General features: G+C 53.9%; 6 protein-coding genes across 6 annotated transcripts; 2 read left to right on the top strand and 4 right to left on the bottom strand.

Moving 5' to 3' along the window:
• Positions 1-1,765: 1,765 nt before the first annotated feature.
• Positions 1,766-4,237, bottom strand: CPAR01_01867 (pentatricopeptide repeat domain-containing protein; the record flags this gene model as incomplete). Its single annotated transcript, XM_060486155.1, has 2 exons — positions 1,766-2,054; positions 2,250-4,237. 2 exons carry the CDS (start codon positions 4,235-4,237, stop codon positions 1,766-1,768), a joined length of 2,277 nt encoding a protein of 758 aa, XP_060353483.1.
• A 388-nt stretch (positions 4,238-4,625) lies between these two features.
• Positions 4,626-5,221, top strand: CPAR01_01868 (uncharacterized protein; the record flags this gene model as incomplete). Its single annotated transcript, XM_060486156.1, has 3 exons — positions 4,626-4,660; positions 4,713-4,827; positions 4,889-5,221. The coding sequence occupies 3 exons, from the start codon at positions 4,626-4,628 to the stop codon at positions 5,219-5,221; spliced, it is 483 nt and encodes a 160-aa protein (XP_060353484.1).
• An 886-nt stretch (positions 5,222-6,107) lies between these two features.
• On the bottom strand, positions 6,108-8,702 carry CPAR01_01869 (calcineurin-like phosphoesterase; the record flags this gene model as incomplete). Its single annotated transcript, XM_060486157.1, has 4 exons — positions 6,108-6,299; positions 6,352-6,781; positions 6,830-7,247; positions 7,304-8,702. 4 exons carry the CDS (start codon positions 8,700-8,702, stop codon positions 6,108-6,110), a joined length of 2,439 nt encoding a protein of 812 aa, XP_060353485.1.
• Positions 8,703-9,227: 525 nt separating this feature from the next.
• CPAR01_01870 (smg-4/UPF3 family protein) lies at positions 9,228-11,242 on the top strand (the record flags this gene model as incomplete). Its single annotated transcript, XM_060486158.1, has 2 exons — positions 9,228-9,481; positions 9,538-11,242. 2 exons carry the CDS (start codon positions 9,228-9,230, stop codon positions 11,240-11,242), a joined length of 1,959 nt encoding a protein of 652 aa, XP_060353486.1.
• Positions 11,243-11,563: 321 nt separating this feature from the next.
• Positions 11,564-12,940, bottom strand: CPAR01_01871 (pyridoxamine phosphate oxidase; the record flags this gene model as incomplete). Its single annotated transcript, XM_060486159.1, has 2 exons — positions 11,564-11,689; positions 12,086-12,940. The coding sequence occupies 2 exons, from the start codon at positions 12,938-12,940 to the stop codon at positions 11,564-11,566; spliced, it is 981 nt and encodes a 326-aa protein (XP_060353487.1).
• Positions 12,941-13,704: 764 nt separating this feature from the next.
• Positions 13,705-14,655, bottom strand: CPAR01_01872 (uncharacterized protein; the record flags this gene model as incomplete). The annotated part of the gene is made up of 1 exon (XM_060486160.1): positions 13,705-14,655. One exon carries the CDS (start codon positions 14,653-14,655, stop codon positions 13,705-13,707), a length of 951 nt encoding a protein of 316 aa, XP_060353488.1.
• Positions 14,656-15,124: the final 469 nt, after the last annotated feature.

The raw sequence follows: 15,124 nt of genomic DNA on the forward strand, positions 1-15,124 counted from the left end.
TTCACAGAGTGAAAGGAGGGTTGAAAAGAGTTGCATGCTGACCTTGCTGGCTCAATTGATCATTTACACGTGTATACCCTACCGACCGATGGTGGTGCGCCGCAAGTGAGCCTGTACCGTTCACTAGTACCTCATAAACCATTTCTAATCACTTAGTACACTGCACCGCGCTCCGCGCTCCCACCTCTCCGTAAGGTTATGTACTTACTCCGTACTGTGTAGAGGTTGGCTCACTGGGCTGAAGGGCCTGAGGCGAGTCGGGGCCGCGTCCCGGGACACATCTCATCTCACATTCGAGCAGCCCTCCCGGCACGCCGGGTCAGATGGGCTGTCTAAAAATTCCAGACCGCCTCGCACGCTTGTCAGGTCGTCCGTCCTCATGACCTTTTCCACCCCCGGAGGACTCGCCGAAGGCGGGAAGGACCCTGAAACCGACATCGGTATCTGTCCGGTCAAACTGCACGTTTTGGCCGCCGTTGGAAGAAAAAAGTGCACCTGCATACTTCTAAACATACGTCCATACCTTTTTGCGCGCGGGCTCTATTACTGTGCGTACCTATGTACGGGTACCCCTTGAGAGTCCTGACTCTTGCGCATACAAGTGACTGGTCCAAATTCATCGCGGCCCCAGGAATGACCTACACCAGACCCCACCCAGATCTGGTTCCGCGATGCATGTTCCAAGTTTTGGTTTTTTTTTAGGGGTCCTGTCACCTGATCACTTTGGCCAGGGCAGGAGACCTCGGCATCCCGGCATCCATTTCTCTATTCATACAGTTTGCAAAATATTGGTTGATAATGAGAGGAATTGGGGGCCTCTTGCTTGATACCAATTCGGCTTTCACGGAGCTGCTAAGTCACTTTACTGCTGACTAGCCAAAAAATTGTCAATGGCCCTCACGGGTATAACGCCGATGGAACTCGAGTGACGACTGACCAGCAAGGGCCAAACGGCGATCCACGGGGAAGAAGTTACAATGTCACATTGGCCTGCTCATAAACTCCTTTCCTTTAGCTTTGCGCCTGTGCGACCAACCTGGGGAAGAGTCTTCATCCTTTTTGCGTGAATCAAGAGTTGACAACTTATTACCAAAAGAGTACGGGGTAATAGCGCAACGGCCAAATAGGACCCTTTTCATGCCCACCCCAACTAATTTAGACTCTCCAATTTCTGGGATCAATGGTTATTTCCACACTTGCGGCTCAAAGCGTCTCTTGAACTGATATGGCCTTTTGCTTTCAAGTTTGTCCCTCTGACGAAGCCTCTACAACTCAGCGAATCAGTAGCCTCAACCGATGTCCAAACGAGGTAAAAGATACCTTTACTTGAACCCTCTTCCTACCCGATAGTTTCCCCTTTTAACTGTCACCCAAAGTCAGATCCAAACAAGCTTGCTTCACGTGTTGTATCCGTATTCCTCTTTTGTTCTGTCCCCCGCCTCAAATTATATTACAATGATATCACTCGTGACTACCCCAACAAAGTCAATCCCAGTTTGCCAAACGCTCGGGGCCGCAACCCTCTTCCCGCGCAGTGTCAAAGACTTGCGACCGACATGGTACGATCTCATTCCTTGGCATCTTTCAAAGTTCCCTTTCGGAGGCTTCCATGGCTCAGCTGTGGTAATTGGGTCTCACCTGTCCAGGCACAGCAATGGTGGCGGCCGTGGAGGTGATACTTTTGAGCCGTAGGGAACGAGGAGGTCAATAGAAGCCGCACCAAGAATACAATACCTAACAAATACTCTTCCTTACCAGGCAGAAACTAAAACGGTTCGTTATCATAATCATAATCATCATCGTCGTCGTCGTCCAGCGGAACCCGACGAGCCCAGTATGGATTCGTCTCAGCCATCGTCGCAATGCCCTCCTGCGCATCATCCAACATCTGCGCCGCCTTCGGCATCTCAACCCACGACGGCCGCGCGTAGATATACTTGACCTCCATCTCATCGACAGTGTACTCGGGATTATCGTACACCGCCCGCGCCAGCTCCCGGATCTGCCTCTCGAGCCCGCACACCAGCGGCGACGCCGTCGCACCGTAGAGGAACCTTCTTTATATCAACGATGCAGTGCGGTCGTCCTTATTTGAATTGCTTGATATTTTGATGTACATGAGCCCCTTCTATCAGGGGCATCTGACAGCTGGCTTTGGCCTAGGCCCTCTATTCTATCCATCAATTTGGCCTTGGCATATACGTGCCATATAACCATAATGTTACATGTGTGGTATAGTACATATCTACATAATTTCGATCGTTTCAAAAACCTCGTCGATGGTGGTTTTGTTCTCGTGCTTCGTGTTCTTCGGTTTCGTCTCCGCCGCCTGTTCAAAGCGATCCCATGCGGGCGATTGACCCTGATTCTCTGAAAGAGTGTTGCTTTTACTCATGCTTTTCTGCGCCAGCTGTGCTTCTGACGCTTCCTCCAGCCGATTCCAAGCAGACCAGTCGACCTTTTCCTCCTGCGAGAAAGACGTCCCGGGCTGGTCTTCCGGAAGACCCTCGGGCACTGGCCAAACCAACTTCGTCGCTCTCCACATCCTGTACATCTGCGGAGAGCCCGAATCAATGCGAATAGTACTGGCGCTACCCGTTTTCACGCGCTGAATGTAGTCGCGCGCGCTTTTCAATAACCACTCCGTTTGGTGTACGGTGTGGGCTATTCGTGCGATATGAACTACACGTTTCTGCTCCTCGCTCGACACAATCGAGAACATAGGATCTTTCAGGAACGGTGCCACGCTGTTTGGCAAGCTGTGTTCCAAGCCGCAAATATCCAGTAGGCTCCGTATGCGCCGCGCAAGATATAGCTTGTCGTTCTCTCGAAAGAATGCTCGCTTGATTAGCGTGGGTTTGCTTTTCAGTAGTTCCAAAAGCTTGGCTGCAGCTGTGCGATCTAGGGAGCGGGCGCAATAATCGAGCAGCTCAGAGGTTGTCCGCGAGCTAATTAGGAGGTCTGCCGTGATGCTCGCCGCAAATGCACCCACGGCAGCCCTCAGTCTGTCGAAAGCCAACATGCCTTCGATGATGGTGGCGAAGACTTTTTCATCAAAACGCGCCCTCTCGACGACGTAATGGGAGCCGACTGCGACATCTTTCGTTCTAGCCCAACCGTGAAGGGAGAAAAACTCCGCCACATCATCGTGCCTCTTTCTCCGGATCTTGACGCCTCGTTGGTCTTTGCCAGTCATGCGAGCGATGAAACCCGAAAAGTTGTCTGCGTCCTTTATCGTTCTGTAGTGATTCAGGATGCACACCAGGGTAAGCTGCGTGGGCTCGAGCTTGCCCTGGTAGAAAGAGAGGACCACTGCTGAAGCAAGGCGATGCATCCCAACTCTGTCCAGGCCCGCAATAAGATGGTTGTATGTGTGGATTGTGAGGGATGAAGGCGATACGAGGAGATTGTGACATACACTGTAAATCGTATGTTGAAAGTTCTCAGGAGTCGAGGCGTCAAAAACACTCCTCAACGCCTTGTTCAGCTCCCGGCTCCACGTGTTCAGAGCCTCGTTGCTCAGTTCGCTTTCATCCCAGATAGGGAACTTCTTCCGTATCAGCTTGTCTACCTCCTCTCGCGCCGTTTGCATTCCTTCGCGTCCAACCATAGATTCGCCTGCGTCGAGAAATTTGTAGACCAAAGCTTTCGTTGCCACCGCTGCCGCCTTGGCTTGCCTCGGCGTCCGCGGTGCGCGGTGCTCAATAGGCATCCACTCTTCTGTCGCGAGCTTCTTAATCAAGGCTTCGTAATTGACCCCTCTGACTTCGTTCGAAGGACTCAGCTCGTATATCTTCCATAAACGGTCCACGTCGGCCTTTGTCGCAACAGTTCTCTGCCACCTATATGAGGGCCCTAGGGCGTCGAGAATCTTGCTGATTTCGGGGTTTTGTGGAACGTGATCTTGTAATGCGCCCGGATACCGGTTGCCAACGTCACCAGCAGGTGGTTTCTTAGGAGCTTTCTCCTTTGCTTTTTCAACAAGATTTGCCAGCTCGCTCGAGACCTCTTCAATTTGTCGGTCCAAATCCTTTCGCCGCCTGTCTTTCCTCCCTGCATCCAGCATCGCAGCCGTTCCCATTATCGATGTGTAGCACGCCGTGAAGATCTCGCTAAAGGTCGGTTTTCGTTGCGTCGAGCGCGTCGCCGACTGCCGTATCATGCCCCCGGAGGCATTAAAGCAGGCCTTGCAGCCGCATCGGTGCGCCTGGCCCGCTCTAGACCAGATTGCCTGCATTCTGACGGCATGCCGGCTATTGTGGCAGCCTCTCCGAGTCGAATTGATGCGTTGACGTGCGACGAGGCGTCGAGGGTGGTTGAAATGGTCGGTACGTTCCAGGCGCGGAAATTATCGTCTGATGCACAATTACTGACAATCGACTTAGCTTGGCCGAGATGACGGGTCCAATTGACAATAGCCGATTGAAAATGTAGATAGACGTTATGCGATTAGGTGATTATTGCGGCTAAAAGGTGTACTCGCTTATAGAAATGGCACAGCTGCCCCTCCATGAGGTAACCCCACTATGCCTTTACAGCGACCCTCGATCAGTTTTAGGTGTGAGAAACAATCAAACAACCACAATCCGAACGGCACTGAGCTCAGAAGGAAAGCCAAACTCACAATGTTCGCCCTTTATCTCACAGCCGAGCTCAATGGGTAAGTTTTAATGGTTCCGAGGTCTTAGAACACGACATCTTACTCTCCACAGAGTCACGAATCTCCGCCCCGATGATAGCGAGAGTAACCCCTTCTGGTACACCTTCAAAGTCCAGTGCACATCCTGTCGCGAAGTTCATGACAAAACCGTCGGCGTCAACCGCTTTGTGAGTTTCTCCCCTGGTCATAAGGCTTTCAGACAGTCCACTCATCTGCTGCGCAATCCAGGACGAAAATGAAATGAGCGGCAGCAGAGGCGAGGCCAACTTCGTCTGGAAGTGCAAGAACTGCAAGCGCGAGTCTTCCGCTTCCGTAAAGGCCGCCCCGGCTTCGTATGAACAAGGCGAGCCCGCGAAGCAGCAAAAGATTCTCGAGTTCGACTGCCGTGGACTCGAGTTTACCGAGTTCATACCCGAAGGCGAGTGGCTCGCCGAGGGCATTGATTCAAACAGCAAGTTCTCTGCTATTGAGCTCACGGACGGCGAGTGGTATGACTACGACGAGAAGGCAGGAGAGGAAGTGAGTATCAAGGATCTAAAGTGGGAAGTCAAGCGTGCTTAAAGGGGTTTGATGAGGGTTCGGTTTACGGAGTACCCTAGTACATCGCGTGGCGTCTGGTGTGACTTGGGGTTCAATGCGGTATGGCGGATGTGGGACAAAAGCAAACGGCATGAGATTTTTGGCATTCATAAGCCCTTTGGTCATTATCGAGACATATCGCCTGCATTAGCACGGACGAGGCAATGTTTACAGCACCCAACGTGTGGTCCAGCTTTCCTGGGTTCAGAATGTATGGGTATTGAACATCTCTATGCCTAATCTACAAGAAGGTCTTCCCCTGCCCTCTATTCCATGCATGACATCGTCAAATACGTCAAAAGTAACCAGCCCGTCCTCTCTCATCCCGACGTTCCTCTCCACGTTCTTCGAGGCCGAGCCAGCTTCGAGATTCTAATCTCGTTTCCTTTCCTTCGTGATCGTTCCGAGCAAACGAGCGAGTCACTCCTCATATTCTTGGATGCAAGCGAGCCAAAGACAAGCTGTTATCCGCGGAGTACTCAGTGCTCATGCCCAGAAATCACGATATAACCCAGGCAATGGGCCAGGCAAAATCCAGACGTGGGTTATGCCATGTTCAAGCGTGTTGCTCTTGACAGCAAAAATGTTCCGTCTGCAGCAAAAGAAGAACTATCTCTCATCACTGTGCGTATTTTCGATGCACGACAGTGATGCCCGGGTGTGTAGCTCCCAAGACGGTTCTGTGTACTAAGACGAATGTAAGGCTCATCGTGATATTCGGAGCCTCGCCGCTTAATTCCGAGCGGCCGGTAGTTGGAGACGTGATTTCGGCAAGGACCACGTTGGAACCTCAGGACAAAACCCCGACGGTGTTCCAAACGCATCCCCAGCACAGTTCCGTCTCCCATGTACAGATCAGCGAGCCCAATCAGAGGAAGTAGTCGCCCGGTCCGCGGCGGTTGGCAGGGACATGGCGTTGTTCGTCGGGGACTGCCGAGAAAATGCTGAACTTGGGGTTCATATCCTTGTCGACGGTCATGATGGACGCAACATTACCGCAGCGGTAGCAGTAGTTCGGAGCCGACCACACGGTGACGACAGAGTTCTGCGGGAAGTGATACTATTTTGCGTTAGCATAAACCCAGTAATGCGGACTGACGATAGGCACTGACCTTGTAACCCTCATTGACAAGCTGGTGAGCTCTAGCGATGAGCTTAAGACCGTTCACGTGGTTGAACTCGGTTGCAACCTTGTCGCCAAAGAGCCAGCCGGCGCCGCGAGGGCTGATAGCCCAAGTCTCGACGTCTTCGGGGTCGGACCAAACAAGATCGCAGAAAGCGCCCTCGTGAGGGATCTCCTGCGCACGAGCAACGACGCGGATCTGGTCGATGGTGCGGATCTCCGGACTGAGACCACCATGGACGCAGAGAAGCTCTCCATCGACGATAGCAGCGAGAACGAGGAAGTCGAAGACATGGCAGCACGCCTTCCACACGGAAGCGTTGCCGTACTTTTGCTGGCACTCCTCGTAAAATCCGTACACCTGGGTGATTTGACGGGACTCGTGGTTGCCACGAACAAGGACGATTCTGTCGGGGTATCTGAGAAAGATTAGCACGATAGTGCAACTGACAGCAAAAGTTACCTACTTGGCCTTCAAGCACATGAGAAGAGTAAAAGTCTCCAGACTGAAGTAGCCACGATCGACGAAGTCGCCCAAGAAGATGAAGCGGGTATCGGCAGACTGCGATGTGGTGGAGACCTCAACGGCGGAGTCGGCTCGGGAAGTCGCGCTGGTATCAGCAGCCGCGGCGTCGTCCTCATCGTCTTCATCAGCAGGGGGGCTGCCAGCATTGCGAACCTTCTTTTTGAGCTTCGGGTTCGTAATCTCGGTAGGAGGCTCAATGTCCTCGGGGCTGATGACCGTAGTGGCAGTCTTGGGGGCCTCCACATTCGACTCGCCAGGCATTCCGCCCGCAACACGGAAGAGCTCCAGCAGATCGTAGAATTGGCCATGGATGTCACCGCAAATTGTGACCGGGGTGCACACAGGCTGAATATTGGATTCTAGTTTCCACAAGTCAGCACAAGGTTAGAGAAGAGAGGATTATAGTATTCCTCACCCTCCATGAGCACCTCCTTTACAAGCTCGCACAGCTCTTTCATGGCGCGCTCGGGCAAGTAGTGACACTGCTTGGCTTCCTCCAGCCACTCGTCTAAGCCTGCATTGGGGGAGAGTTTGGCGGGGCCGGGTCGGGGGATGTGGCTCGCCATTTTTTCGAGTATTTGGGTATGCACCTGAGATGTTATCTCGATGTCGTACGGGTTGAAGTCTTCGGGAATGTTTGGATTGAACTCGGTGTAATACACAGCCAAGTCGTCGTCGATATCGTCGGACTCGTAGTAGCTCGGATCAAAATCCTTTGGGAAATCGTCGAGATCAAGACTTCCGCCGCGGAGCGAAACGTGCGATGAATCGTTGGACTGTTGAATGGACCAACCAATCTGTGCGGTGCGGATACCGGGCTCCTCAGAGCGTTCGAGTTCCTCGTATTCGGTCGATGGCTCCTCCTGGATGGTCTCAGGGGGAGGTTGATTCTGATTCGGGCCAGGGAAAGCGAGAGAAGAGGCGTTCGACGGTGTTGAGAATGATGCAGACCTGGCACGGCGACGTGAGGGCGTTGGAAAAGGCTCCTGCTGATTCAAGGCGACCGGGTGTGACTGCAAAGGCGAAGGGTGCGGTGGAGCACTGTTCTGAGCGGGGAGCGTCGGAGGGGTATTATGGGCAGCACGGCTGGGTGCGGCTGCTGGGGACTGCTGGGCAGTGCTAGCAGGGGGGAGCTCTGGTAGAGGACGAGGGTTCTGTGAGTTCCAGGTGCTTTCGGGTAGTGAATTTTGCAAGAATGATTCGAGAGTCCGCTGGTCATGGGCTTTGCGACGCAGAACTCGCTGGTTGTACTCGTCGAGCGGGTTATCGAAACCTCCAACTACAACGGGACGGCCTGAATTGGGGTCTCTGAGTTGTCGGCGCGGCGGACTGTTAAGAGGGGGGAGGGTGGGGATGTAGCCAGAACGACCAGGGACTGGAATTCCACGACCGCGGACGGACGCTGGGGTAGCACGTTCAGATGCGACAGGCACCTGCTGAGGATCGGGAGGATGATGCGCTCCGAAGTTGATGGGAGTCGCGCCCGGTGGAACTGACGGAACTTGAAAAGATACTGCTGCGCTGCGGTTGCGAGCACGGTCACCAGTCGGTCTGCTCCGTCTGACAGTGTTGGTAAGCGGATTATTCTGATAGCTGTTTGCTCGCCGGATGGCCGCTTCGATCTCTTGCGCAGTCGGCTCTCTGTACTCAGAACTCGTCGCAGCTTCCCGTGGATGACTTCCTTCCGTAACTTGGGCAGGTGAAGCTATTTTCAACTGATTGAAATCCGGAAAGGTCTCCGGGTAGACGTCGGTATCCTCGATTTCTTTGTCCTTGATGTTCGAGGTACCACCTTCTTTCTCTTGACCTGCCATCTTGATGGCTAGTGGGTGCTGGGTGAACCTCGGAATAGTTGGTTGATCGGAATATTGTTTGACCGAAAGTGCTCTGTGAGAGGTTGTGTCTTTGCCGAGGTTTTTCCGAGAAGAGGTTTGTGGGGCTGTGTGAGATGAGGAGTGGAAGGACAGCCTTGGGGCCCCACCCAGACAAAGCTATCCAAAAAGGGCTAGTGCAGGTGATAAGATAAGGTCCACATGAGGCAGTGGCACATTGTGAGCCATTCTTTCAGATCTGAGGTTAAGGTGAACCCAAAGCCCCGCGTCACTACCCTGCCATCACATCACCTTTTGACATCTGAGCCAGGTCTTGCACACACCTTCTTGGACCCTTGCGCGGCGCACTTCGTCTTTCGGAACACTCCCGCTACACATTTCCCAATGTTTCTTGCACAGCTTATCACCAGGCCACAAGACAAGAAACAATAACCAAACAAAATAGCATACCCATCCTATATCAGGTATCGATCCCGAGCATACGAATACAAGGCTATCTATCCCATAATGGCAACCTCTGGCGCCCAAGGCGCATCTCGAAAGACAAATGGAGTTCTTTCGGTCTCCGGTCAACAGGCAACTACTGATGCGCCAAAGTCCAATAAGAGTAGGACTCCCGTCGAGGGCGACAAGGTTGTTATTCGACGACTGCCCCCTGGCACGACGGAGCAAGAATTATGGAACAACCTAGGCGACGAATGGAAGGCTGGCAATGGCCTCGTCAGCTGGCACAATTTTGAGGCTGGGAAGATCTCTCATGAGTACGTGCTTACTCCCATGTGTCCCAGGGTTGGTGGCTAATGCTTCTTGCGCCTAGCCCTGCGAAGCCATCGAGGCCAGGACGAGTCTATCTTCATGTTCTTAAGCGCGAGAGCCTTAACACATTGTCGAATCTGATTCAGGCCAAGTCTTGGGAAGATGCAAAGATGACGTCCAATAGCGCTTCCCTAGTCGGCCCGCCCGTTCTCGAGTTTGCGATTTACAACAAAGTCCCGAGCAGCAAAAAGCGCACCGATCCAAGGCAGGGAACTATTGATCAGGACCCCGAGTTCATGGCCTTTTTGCAATCCTTGACCAATCCTGAGATTGACAAGGACAACGAGAGCAATGAGAACAAGGACGTGGAGGAAACGAAGCCCGAAACGAAGGTCACAACGACACCGTTGATTGAGTTCCTCAAGGAGAAGAAGGCCAACAAGCAGAAAGAGGCTGCCGCCGCTAAGAGCGCTAAGCAGGCTCGGCAGGACTCCAGCACCAAGGGCAAGTCGTCGGCATCGACGGCGGAGGATTCAAAGAAAGGCAAGAAGGACTCTAAGGGAGACAAATCGGCCGATAAACCCAAAGAGACGGTCAAAATCCTCACCAAAAAGGCTACTGCGGACGCTGTCAAGGCCGCAGAAGCTGTCGCCAGCCAGATCACGCAGGCCTCCTCTTCCTCGTCTCAGGATCAGCCCAAGAGTAGGCGAGCTGGTATTGCGGCTGCTGCCCGCATCTTGCAGCGAGACCTTGGTATCAGCCCCGGAAGCGCTCATAGGAGGGCACGACTCGATGCTGCCAAAGCTGAGGCCGATTCCAAGGGAACCTCATCAAAGGAACCAGCGCAACCCGTGATCGAAGCCCCAGCAGCCGCACCGCCACCTGTTACAGCTCCGGCCCCAGCATCCTCAGCTGCTTCACAAACATCCGAGAGAAACGCCACGCCCACGGCACCTAAGTCAGGTCGTTCTAGAAGAGGCGGCGGTGGAAAGAACGCAAGTGCCAACGAAGCAAAGGGCAAGTCAACCGAGGCGAGCGGCTCTTCTAGCGCTCCAGCACCTGCCAAAGCCCCGGTCATCTTGCTCAAGAAGAAGGACGAGGAGAAGAATAAGGAAAGGGCTGCCAAGGTCGACAAGGAAGCATCGAGCTTGAATTCGCAGCCAGCTGCCGCGCCAGCAAGTGCCAAGTCCAACGCCCCTACCGGTCCTAAGGCATCAGGCAAGGGCAGCAACGCGAAGAAGAGCACTGCGGCCGTTACCGCTGGTGTGACCCGTGGTTTCGTCAAGCACGCAAACCCATCGCAGGGCGTAACCGAGGCACTCCTCAAGCAAGCCATGGAGGCCTTTGGCACCGTCACTTTTGTGGAAATCGACAAGCGTAAGGGCTTTGCCTATGTCGACTTCTCCGATCACGATGGCCTCGTAAAGGCAGTCGCTGCGAGCCCCATACAGGTTGCCCAGGGCACAGTACAAGTTCTCGAGCGCAAGGAGAAGAAGCCTGCCGCCTCTAACTCGAATTCGAACGCCAATAACTCCAACAGTAGCAACGCAGCCAATACCGCAGCAGCAAGCTCTAGCTCTGCTCCACCATCGACGACCAATGCATCTAACAGCAACGCCACGCCTTCCGAGAAGCCGGAGCACCATAAGCGGACCAGGCGTGGTCGTGGTGGTGGTAAGGCCGCGGCGGCTGGTGCGTCGGGCAGCAACAGCGGCAACAAGGATGCGGCGCGCGAGTCCGGCGCCCCTGCTGCAGGCACGGGATGATCCAAGGGAGGGGAACGCAAGGCAAAGAATTTCTTGCATTCGTTCTGAAAAGTGATTGTACCTCGCATGGTCGATTACCACGTGCGAAAGAAGAGCGCGGCATGCGGGTTCGCAGGCACGCGAAGGGTCAGCAAGTATAGGCAATGGGTGGATGTTATTGCGTACCTACGCACCACCTGCGTTTCTGCCCAACGGGCCTAATGAGCGAGGGCCACGATGCGATGAAGAGGTACGGAGTATGGGCGATGCAACACCCGGTTCGCTGGATGCAGTTGCCCCCCTCCCCGCGCCATCCACAACATCGATTATTCTTTGACGATATCACCCGCCGATACCAGCAGCATTGTGCATTGCAGAGGAGGCGGCGTTGGGTGTGATCTGCGCAAAGGGGTTGGCGGGAGGAGGTAGTCGATGGTTGGTGGTTGGCTGTCGTAAGCGCACCTTGACCTGGGAGATCGTCACGAGTGGTTGCGGAGTATGAGAATCAAGTAGAGATCATCCTAATAGGACAGACCCACGAGTTATTACAAAAATTCCAGTCCATGATGTGAAAGTCGGGCGACCATGGTCCGATACAAGCTTTCTCACACTCTCCCGCTCGCACTCCTTCTCATTCCGCTATTGGGATCTCGCGATGGCTTCACAGTTGACAACAGATGCCTCCACGTTCATTACCAAAAACAACCAAGCTTGCATTCCATACTTCCTACTTCCTATCATCTACCGATTTTGAAACCCAAATTTACGCAGTCCCCAACACCAAACCACTCCCCCATGACCCCCAAAATCCCAACCTCAATTAGGCCAAATCCAATTATGCTCCCTCCCCTCCCTCCACCTCACAACCAACCCGCCCACGACGCCAATACCAAAATACACCAAAACAGCAATTAAAACCCCCAACAAAACACCCCTCGTCTCCCTCGCCGCACGCAGCACCTCCGCCTTGAGATCCGCGACCCAGAGCGTCTCCCCAGCATCCCGCCGAGCAGCCTTCAAGCCGGGTAACCCGTCGATGGAGGTGCGGTTCGTCTCGACCTGGTAGGTATTCACCGTGTTGTTATCGACGCGCTTCTTCCAGTAGTAGTCGAGGGTAGGACGCTCCTCAAAGACGGAGAGCTCGTCCTTCTTCGTCTGCGCGGGGTCATTGTCGTCGGTATCGAGGGTGTCGTGCCGCTGCCGCTGAGCCTTCTCGAGCGTCCCGTCCTCCGACGCCGTGGCGGGCGCGTAAAGTTCCTTCCTCACCATGGGGACACCATACCCGCAACTCGTCTGCACCTCCCACACCTCACCAACAACGACGGCCCTAGCCCCATCATACGACTCCCTGTTACTGTTTCCCCCAGCGGTGTCATCCTGCGGGATAACACGCTTCATCCACTTATCAAAGTCAGGATGATCCCACTCCACGATCCGGCTCTTGCAAAACAGCCGCAAGATGCGCGGGGCGGGCCCGAAGGACATGAACATGAGCGTCAGCCGGCCATTCTCGTAGCTGTGGGCGATCGTCTCGCACCCGGAGCCGGTGCGGTCAATGTAGGCGACCAAGTTGGGCGAGAGGACGGCGAAGTGGGCGGAGAGGCCCTTGGGGGAGACGTTGATGTGGGGGTGGTGGGTTGGGGCCGAGGCCGTGAAGAAGACGGGTTGGCGGGCGGCCCAGTCGGCGAGGTCGGGGTTGATGGAGGGGTATAGCTTCATTGTGGCGGTGGGGATTGTATGTATGTTTTAATGGATACTAATAGTTCATCTGGGGTGGGACGATTGTTTGTTTGTTTTGAAAAGATTTTATTTTATATTGGGATATCGTCAATTGACGTCAATTGATGAAACGATGTGATGACCTCGGGTGAAACTCAGGTATATAGGTAATGATATATCGTGGAAAACATGAAAGGGTATTGGGTATTGGGTATCGAGTTGTTGACATGAGAGAGCTAGTACAGGATTTGATACATGACTGAGCAATATGGGGAAAAAAAAGAAAAAAGAAAACCAAAAAAAAACCAAAAACTTTTTGAGGAGGCGGATTTCCGTCTCTTGAAATAAACACTTGGCCTCGGGAAACGGCCAAGTTCGCCGAAGAATGTCATCGAGGATGAGTCAACCGAACTTATTGCGTCAATTCGGCTGGCGTCTCGACTCTCAAGTAAGTCGTTGCGCCCGGACTCGGTGCGGCGGGTGCGGGGGTCCCATCTGTCGCCTCAAAGCGCCCGTCCCGTCTTGGGAAAAAGGTGCAGAAAAGAGCGCTTTTCAAGCCTCCTCTCTCTCTCCCCCCGCACCGCTTTATCGGTTGGAGGCTGCGTTTTGCCAGGGATGAAGAATTTCATGTGGCTGAATGCAGAGTATCGTAAACGTATTTTCCCGCAGCGAAGAAAAAAAAACCACCCTTGCCCGCTGGTGGTGTGTCACACAGGGCTTGGCTAATTTTTTTTGTTGCTTCTTGCTTGCTTGTGTCGGATGCTTTACCGACGCGACCTCCCGCGGGTGGTCTCTGGTAGAGGGTGTGCGTAATAGCTTCCATCCTCAACGTATGGTGAATGGCCATGGCCATATGCACTACCTTCATAGAAGGGACTCTCGTGGTCCGGGTAGCCTGGAGTACGCTGGTCGTAAGGTGAATCGGTGACAGTTGTGGTCGTGAGGACGGTAGGTCTTATGGCGTACGACGTAGACTCGGAGCGCTTGGTACGGGGACGGGTCGGCTCCACGATGGAAGCGGGCCGAGGAGCGCTGGGGCCCATGGGCTCAATGTAGCTGCCCTGCTTGCTGCCCCTCGAGCTTCCGCTGGAGGTGCTCTTGTCGTCCTTGTGCTCGAAGCGGCGGCCGAGGCGCTCCTTGTCTTCCTTGCAGCGCTTCGCAAGCTCCTTGTCCTCGGTGGGCTTGCGAACCTTGCTCTCCCCGCGGGTGCGGTGCTTGGAGTCGCTGCGACGCAAAGCCTTTGACTCCTTGGGTTCCTTGTGTTCTCTGGGCTCCTTGTATTCTCGGGGCTCCCTATGCTCTCTGGGCTCCCTGTGCTCTCTCTCCTTGTGTTCTCTTGGAGAGGGCGGTTGGCTGGGAAGTGCGCCCGACATCTTTGTCGACTCTCGAGAGGGGCTGTGGCGTTGTGCCTTGCGGAGATCCTCCCGTAGGACCTGGTTTTCGGTGCGCAAGTTTTCCTTTTCGCGCTCCCAGGCCTTCTTGTCGATCTTGAGAACTTCAATGTTGTTCTCCAAGGCAGCGTAGCGAGCTTTGGTTTCGCTCTTGAGCCGGGACATATCGTCCAGCAGCTGATTGTACTTCAGTTCAAGGTCGAAGTAGTCCTGGGCGGAAGGGCTTGAGCTGATCACGGAGATGCTAGAGTCGCTCGATTGGTGACGGTGGCCCTTTGTGGTCTGAAAGGTGACGCGAGCCTCTTTTTTGTTGGCGGTAGACATGGTTGGTGGTTATTGGGCGGCGCTGGGCGGCCGGGGGATTGTCGATCAACGGTGGGGTTTGTGAGTTGACGGTGTGAACCAATGTCCAAGGCAAGGAGCCTTTTCGCCGTAGACAGGCGCGACGAAAGTGAGAGCGATATATTCGTTGTGAGCGATGCGATTGCGATGTATGTATTTGGAAAGAGTAGAATTGAAATTTTTTGAAATTCGATGTGGGTGGTGTGGTGGTAGGCGCGGGTTAATACTTGTCGTATGTGTGTGCCTTGTCGAGATGAGTCAAGTCGGGTATATAAGGGGTTGAATGCTGCCCAAGATGGGACCGGGTGTTATTTTGGTCTGGGATAGAGAAAATAATAGCCGCACCCTGAAATGAGCAGGTCAGGTAATAACTGAGGGATGAATAGGGAGGGGGGGAGAGAAAAAGGCAGAAGCGGCGTCTTTTGACATTTTATTTATCCAGATTTGCAAA

The sequence above is a fragment of the Colletotrichum paranaense genome, assembly GCF_030867605.1.
Source record: "Colletotrichum paranaense strain IMI 384185 chromosome Unknown Scaffold_2.1, whole genome shotgun sequence".
Classification (NCBI taxonomy): Eukaryota; Fungi; Ascomycota; class Sordariomycetes; order Glomerellales; family Glomerellaceae; genus Colletotrichum; species Colletotrichum paranaense.